The sequence below is a fragment of the Schistocerca piceifrons genome, chromosome 5, assembly GCF_021461385.2.
Source record: "Schistocerca piceifrons isolate TAMUIC-IGC-003096 chromosome 5, iqSchPice1.1, whole genome shotgun sequence".
Taxonomy (NCBI): Eukaryota; Metazoa; Arthropoda; class Insecta; order Orthoptera; family Acrididae; genus Schistocerca; species Schistocerca piceifrons.
Window position 1 is genome coordinate 219334037 of NC_060142.1, and position 8068 is coordinate 219342104.

Here is an 8068-nt window from a genome sequence, read left to right on the forward strand (position 1 = left end):
AGTATTTGGGTCCTTTTTCAGAAATCTTAAGTCTATGTGGAAAGCACCGCAGTTGTTTTCTGTTCCTTGTGTCGTGTGCATGAACAGTCTCATTAGTCTCCAGTTTTGTGTGATCATGTAATGCACTCACATTGGTCTTGAATATATACAATGATGGGAATGTCAGAATGTTTAGTTCCTTGAAACAACTTTTACATGATTCTTTTTACTTCTTTTTCAATATAATTTGAATGGCTTTCTTCTGTTATGTGAATATCCTCTTCAGTTGTATGATAGTTGAGTTCCCCCATACTGTGATTCCATATCACATGTATGGTTCAAAAAGTCCATGATAGACAATGCACAAGAGGTCTCGGTGAGTATACTGAGCCAGTGGTTTCATTATAAATATCACTGAGCTTAGCTTACTGGAAACAGTATTTATCTGCTGTTTCCGATTTAGCTCATTGTCTATTGTAATACCCAAAAACTTAACTGCAGTTACTTCTTCCAGTCCTTTTTCATCTAAGAAAACATCCATATGTTCTTCTTTTTGTTTATATTTGAAGACCATGTACATAGTTTTTTCAGATTAATAATTAATTCATTTCCTGAGAGCCATTCTGCTGTACTACTGACTGATATGAATGCATCTTGCTCAAGTGCCTCCACATTATTGGAAACATTTAGCACAGTCACATCATCTGCATAAAGTATTTTGATTTCATTTTTACATGTTTGTATATTATTCAGAAATAAATTGAAGAGAACAGGTCCCATTACAGGTCCTTGAGGTACACCATACTTGATGCTTCTAATTTCTGATATGCATAAGTTATTAATGGCTACCTTTTGTCTCCTGTTACTTAGATATGATGTTATCCAGTTTGCTGCATGTCCACGAATACCAGTATTCTCTAATTTCTTTACTAGGACTGTATGATCAGCTGTGTCAAACATCTTGGATGGATCAAGAAAAACTCTAGACACTACCATCTTGTTGTCCAAGGCCTGTACGATTGATTCTGTTAATGATTCAATTGCTGTTTCCATTGGTTTCCCTTTCTGATATCCGTGCTGTGCTGGAGTTATTACATTATGTTTTTCCAAATAAGCAGTTAGTCTGTTTAGCATGAGAATTTAAAATATTTTGGAGAAGCCTGATACTGTCCTGTAGTTGTTAGGGTCATTGTGCTTTCCCTTTTTGTATACTCAAATTTAACTAATTTGAGTTTATCTGGAAATACTCCTTCTTGGAAAGAGCAGTTGGCAATATCCAGTAGTAGCATAATTATTTCTGCTGCCACCTGCTTCATTAAGCAGTTTGACACTTCATCATGTCCAGCACACTTTTATGCTTTTAACTTTTTCATAATATTTGTCAGCTCCTTTTCGGACAATGGTTTCAGGAACATTGAGTGGCTTGGCTTATCTGTCACAATAGTTTATTACCATTTTTTAATTATTACCATTTATTATCAATGGTATGTCATTCACCAGCCACAGCTGGACAGACAGTGTCAAGATACAACATTATCAAAATACATGAATACAACTCTACTATGATAGTAATTTAATTCCAAGACACATTTAAGTTACAAATTAGATTATAATAATATCACAACTATAAAATAGATACAGGTATAGAATGAAATTAAATATAATGGTTGCTGTTGGAGTCATGGAACTGAGCTGCAGCTCAAGTAAACACTGTGCTATTACTAGAGAAGAATTCTTCAATATTGTAGAAAGGTTGCTCTTTTAGCTTAAATTGCTCCCATGGTAAAGATTGAATGTGATCAGGTAGAGCATTAAACAATTTTAAGGCCACCACTGGGAAGCTGTTTTGTGTCTTTGCTAATCGACATCCTGGCATGTCAATACTGTCTTTGTTGCGAGTGCTGTATTTGTGAACTTCATTTCTCTTTCTGTACACGTCATGGTTTCTCTTTATGTGGAAGAGGCAGTTCAGTATATACTGGCTGTAAACAGTCAGAACTCTCTCATTGCTTTCTTTTGCAGTAAAAGTAATTCTTGAAGCCTGCTGAATGGCCCCAAAACAACAGCCCATAACTGATGTGGCTGTGGAACATTGCATAGTACACAGTTAGAAGGTACTGTTCTGCTACTATACTTTTCAGTTCCCTCAAGAGGTACAGGACCCATGAAAGTTTGGAACACACATGTTTGATGTGCTGTTGCCAGGTTAATTTGGTATCAATGAGAAAGCCCAGAAGTTTAACATCTGCTGCATTACCCAGTGCTCTCCAGTATTGCTGAAACGGCATATCATCCTTTTTCTTCATTAATTTTCATTTTGTTCATGATAAACCAGGCCTTAGCTTCATTGAACAAGACTTCTGCTTGTTGGACTGCCTGTTAAACATTCTCTCCTTTTGAGAACAAGGCTGTATCATCCGCAAACTGCAAGGTGTGCCTATTGGAGCCTATGACATTTACGAAAATAAGGAACAGCAGGGGACCTATTACCAACCCCTGAGGCACACCATGCTGTATTTCTTCTCACCTGAATCAGCTTCTTGCATGGAGACAATCTGTCATCTGTTTCTCAGGTAGGATTTAAGAGTTTGCAGGACAGATCCCACTATACCATATGTTTTTAGCTTTCTGAGCAGCGCCTTATGTGGGATGCAGTCAAATGCCTTACTAAGGTCACAGAGTACTAGTGCTGTAGACTCTTTGTCTTCAAAACCCTGACTTATGTTTGTAACTAACTCAAGTACAGCTGTTGTTGTTGACCTGCCCTTCCGAAAGGCATTTTGCGCATCATAAAAGAGACTATTTCCTCTGTTTTTTCATTCTTTGTTCCCCTTTTACCCTTCCTCCACTTCAGCATTTGGGGTTCCTCTTTTCCTTTCTCCTCCCTGAAAGCTCCTAAAGGCTGGCCCACGTGACTGACATGTAACAGGTGACTGGGTAACACATAATTCCCAGTCCCGGGATGACAGGTAGGGTTCACACTTACCCCCTGGTACAGGCCAGGCCCAGGGAGGAGTGATTGCATGAGCTGTTACCTTCCCAAATTGCCAATTGGTCCCTCTTGGGAGGTTTGAACAATCATCTAAGGTGGGTTAGCCCCTCTGCGGGGGGGCCCCAGTTGCTAGGAGCATGTCATCAGAGATGCTGCCAATCATGAGGGATTTTCTTATAATGAGCCAACCATTTCTTCACAGTCTATGTCTACTAAACATAAACAGAATGAGACTAATAATTCAAAGACACCTCCCTGCTGCACCTTGGCTTCTCATGGTTTCACGTACTGAAGATGGTCAGTCCTTTGTTATGGGTAATCCGCTTACTATTCAGAAAGGTGTTGATGCAGTTGTTGGGCCTGTGAAATCCTGCTCTGGCACTTTGCTTTTGGAGATGACTTCTCGTTTCTCAATCACAACTACTGCTTGCAGCTTCGCTCCTCCACAGGTATCCTGTTCGTGCTGAGACCTGTCAAACGCTGAATTCTTTGCATGGTGTTATTTACACTAGGCTGCTCGATGGTCTGACCAAGGCAAAAATCCACACTTACCTCTCTGATCAGAGCATCATTGCAGTCCATCGGTTGATGAAAAAGGTAGATGCATCCTTAGTGCCCACATGCACTCTTTTTCTCATGTTTGATAGAGTAGTGCTTCCATCAAAGATCAAAGCAAGCTATGAAGTTATCACATCCCGACCATGCATTCTGAACCCAATGTGCTGTTACCAGTGTCATTGTTACAAAAACACTCGAATGTCTTGTTGACACCCAGCCAAATGTGTAACACGTGGTACGGATGCTCACGAGGGCGACTGTCCATCTCCTTCTCACTGTTGGATCTATTACATTGGCAACCATGCAGCCTCCTCCAGAGATAGTCCTGTGTGTCTCAATGAGGGGGTCATACTGGAGATTAGGATGAAGAAAAAAGTGCATTATTCTGACACTTGCAAGTTGCTGGCTAGTCAGAAACCTTGTGTTTTACCATCCAGCACTTACTGTACCACTCTTACTACATCTCACTCCACAAAGGACATTGTCATGCAGACATGTGACCTCAAATTCAGCACAGTGGCTGTATGATCGCCCAGTGTCAAGGTAGCATCTCCGTCTCCTTCTCCTCCAGCTGGGCAATAAGCCGCCAAATTTTCGCCTCTGGTGGCGAAATCACCTGCTATGCAACCAGCTGGTCAGTAAGGACAGGAGGAATACTTCCGCAAAGATTTTTTACATCCCTCAAGCCAACAAACATCTGAATTGTCATCTGCAACTGCAAAGGCTTCTCCTTCACTGGCTCGAAGATCCTCTTCAACAGTATCCTGTCACCGTGTGATACTCTCACATGGCCAACCTCCATGTCGTCGGAGCGCACCGCCAGCCATTTTTCTGCACTGGACTCTGCAGACTGACCAACAGAGGGTGCTGACACCTCTGAAGATCTCATGGAGTGCAATCTTCCAGCTTCTGTGTTGTGTAACAATGTCTTCAAAAGCTGAGACTTGGCAGCCCCCGAGGTGACACCCCTTCGTTTTTTGCCCTCCTCCCCTTTCCTCGTCATGACTCTCCTCCAACAGAATGTTCACAGACTTAGATCCAATAAGGAGGAATTATGGCTACTCCTTAAATTGCAGCATTCACTTGTTCACTGCCTCCAGGAAACAAAATTGCATCGTCACAACTGCTTTGACCTCTCACATTTCTTTTCAGTCCGCTTCGACCTTCCCCCTGAGGACAGCATGCCGTCTCATCCAGATTGATGTTCATAGTCAAACCATCTCCCTGAACACCCAGCAGCAAGCTGTTGCAGTCTGCATTTTCCTTCCTCTGTTGCAGTCTGCATTTTCCTTCCTCACTTCACCTTTTCCCTTTGTACCATTTGCATCCCTAAGTCACTCGGTGTCACCAGGGCAGACTTCCTCCAGCTTGTTGAGCAACTCCCTTTTTGCTGCTTGGTGACTTTAATGAGCACCATCCCCTTTGGGGCTCTCCCAAAACCTGTCGGAGAGGTGCCCTCTTTGCTGACCTTTGCAATAAATTCAACCTCATCTGCATTAACACTGGAGCACCTGCATTCCTTTCAGACTCGACGCACACCAATTCCCATTTGGACCTATCCATCTGCGCTGCCCAGCTTGCCCATCATCTCGAGTAGCATATTATCTCTGACATGTACTTGAGCGACCGTTTCCTATCCATTTCGAACTCCTACCCCACCTAAGTGCAAAACTCAAATGGCAGCTTTCCATGGCTGAGTGGAGTCTATACTCCTTCCTGGCAACCTTTGATGAACAGCTGTTCCCCAGTTCTGATGACCAGGTAGAATACCTTACCAACATTATCCTTACCACCACAGAACATTCCATTCATTGCACTTCACCTTTACCATGCCATGTCCCGGTCGCTTGGTGGACTGAGGCGAGCCGTGACGCAATTTGCACACAGAGTTGTGCTTTCGGCGTTTTTAACTATCATTCTATGATGGTGAACTGTATTCATGATAAACAGTTGTGTGCACAGTGTCATCATGTTCTTTGGGATAGCAAAGAAGCTAGCTGGGTTTCATTTACTAGTTCTTTTAGCAGTTCCATTCCCTCTTCCAACGTGAGGGTCAATTTCTGACAGCTCTCTGGGATCAAGATACTTCCCAATTTCTGGCCAATGTAGCAGGCAAGGTCATAGTGGACCTTATTGCATCTCTGACACCTTGGGCCGCTATTTTGGGAAGATTCTGAGCTCCACCCACTATCACCCTATCTTCCTCCACTGGAACCGAGTGGAGGAGGATCGGGCGATACCCTTCTCTCCTCAGAATGGGGAGTGCTCACATTTACTATGAGGGAGCTAGATCAGGCTCTCACTTCATCCCAATCCTCAGCCCCAGGGTCAGACAATGTTCACATTCAGATGTTGCAGCACCTTTCTCTAGGGGCAAGCACTTTCTCTTTCACATGTACAATCACATCTGGGCAGAGGACATGTTTCCCAGTTGCTTGCGTGAAGCCTGTCATACCCATAACTAAGTGTGGTAAGGACAAGCACCTTCCTTGTAGCTACCACCCCATTTCTCTCACCAGCTATGTTTGGAAGGTGATAGAACATATGATTCATGCCTGGCTGGTATGGTGGCTCAAGTCTCACAATTTACTAATCACTGCACTATGTGGATTTTGAGCGCACTGTTCTGGAGTTGACCATCTCATCACTTTGTCAACCCGTGTTGTGAATGGTTTTCTGCAGAAATACCAGACTGTGCCCATGTTTTTTGATTTGGAGGAAGCCTACAACACCTGCTGGAGGACTGGTATCCTCCGTACTCTCTACATGTGGGCTTGAGAAGCCGCCTGCCCCATTTCCTTCAGGAATTTTTACAAGACAGAGTTTTTAAGGTATGTGTCTTGTTGGACACCTTTATCCATGAAAATGGAGTGCCTCAGGGTTCTGTCCTGAGCGTCATCCTCTTTGCTATTGCTATTAACCCTATTATGGACTTCCAGTGGGCCTCTCCAGTACCCATTTCGTCGATGATTTTGCTATCTATTGCAGTTCTCCAGAGACTAGTCTCCTTCTTCAGCATTGTCTCAATCGTCTTTATTCATGGAGCGTCAACATTGGCTTTCACTTTTCCACTGACAAACCGTCTGTATGAATTTCTGGCAGTTTCCTTCCATTGACAAACCTGTTTGTATGAATTTCTGGCCACCGCTGCTGCCAAGGCAGCAGTCCTTGTCCCTCAGCCCTCTAGTTCTTCCATTCTCTCTGGTGATCTCTGTGTTGCTTTCTGTCAGCAGGTGTTGTCATTTTGGCATCACCACTGGTCTTCCCTTCATAGGAACAAGTTCTAGGGAATTACTTAAATTTATATATTTTGCCAAATGCTCAGGAGTTGAATTCTCTGCTTTTTACCTTAAAACATTTATTATATGTTAGTGAGGAAATATTTCTCTATTAATAAGATAAACAGCATTCTGTACTAAAGTCTCTTCTTCACAATACCATCACAGATTGTAGTATTTATTTCAGTGACTGCATGTAACAAGTTTGTTGTTCTTAACAGCTTTTTGTTTTGATCAAAAATCAACAAACAATATGTAATTTGCTTGACAATGATGGTAGGGAAGAGTTCTCACTTGGTTTTAAAGTTTTCTAATGTTAATTTTTCTTTCTTTGCAGGCAAGCCAAGGAGGGAACTGAGAGATTTTAAATTCTTTTACCTCAGAAGGTGACATACAGTATCCAGGAAGAGTTCTCTTTCATTTAAATAGTAATACTTATTAGGTGCTGCATTAAGAGTGGGATTTAGTACAATGGATGTCATAGCAACCTGCCAGTTTCTACAGATGTGTTACAAGTGTCTCACTGGTACTTAAGAAAGATCACTCTTCCTGGTGCAATTTACCTGATTTTATTTACTGTCTCAAAGTATAGTGATACACAACAATCAAAACTTTTTGAAGCTGTACTTTGCCAAAAGAAGTACTTGAATTAGATCTGTAAAATATCTCTTTGATATTGGTATTGTTCTGTAATAATATTGATTCCAATTGTATATACATTGTAAATATTTTATAATATGTAAATAATATACAAGTAAGTCAGTTACTGCTGTGTTGTGGAAAAATGCTGGGTTTTGATGTAATAGTTGTATAAGCAAACACCAGCAGCATTTATTTAACCTGTTAAGTAAAATGAATACAGTAACTTATCTATAAGTTAAGATATTTCTTATGCAAAACAGAGAGTATCAGCAGTAACAAAGAAAGACACCTTTTTTCAGGACAAAAGAGAATAAATTCATTCATTTGTTCATTCATTCACTCATCACATTCTATAAAAACCTTTCATGTAGGACAGCCTTTTGGGGTGTGAGACAAGTAAAGTTAAACACATAGGCACAAGCAAACACTGCTGCCTACTTCTTTAAACTACACTAACAACAAATTATGATGAACACTAATCTGTATGCACAGACAAGAGTGAAAACTATCAGGAGTGGAGTCCATTCTAGAACCAAATGCAGAAATCTTTTTAAGGAACTCAACAACCATTGCACAATGTACAATCAGCCTGAAGTTTTTCATGAGGAAAAAAGGACCC

General features: G+C 41.4%; 1 protein-coding gene across 3 annotated transcripts in view; it reads left to right on the forward strand.

Annotated features, from left to right (window-relative positions):
• The window catches only part of LOC124797877 (aldehyde dehydrogenase, dimeric NADP-preferring-like), a 201924-nt gene extending 194140 nt beyond the window's left edge, over window positions 1-7784 (forward strand). For all 3 annotated transcript variants that reach the window (XM_047260968.1, XM_047260969.1, XM_047260970.1), the window contains exon 12: window positions 7145-7784. In XM_047260968.1, coding sequence (XP_047116924.1) covers window positions 7145-7165 — 21 coding nt within the window. In that variant the 3' untranslated portion in view covers window positions 7166-7784. The remainder of the gene's footprint in view (window positions 1-7144) is intronic.
• The last annotated feature ends 284 nt before the right edge of the window (window positions 7785-8068 follow it).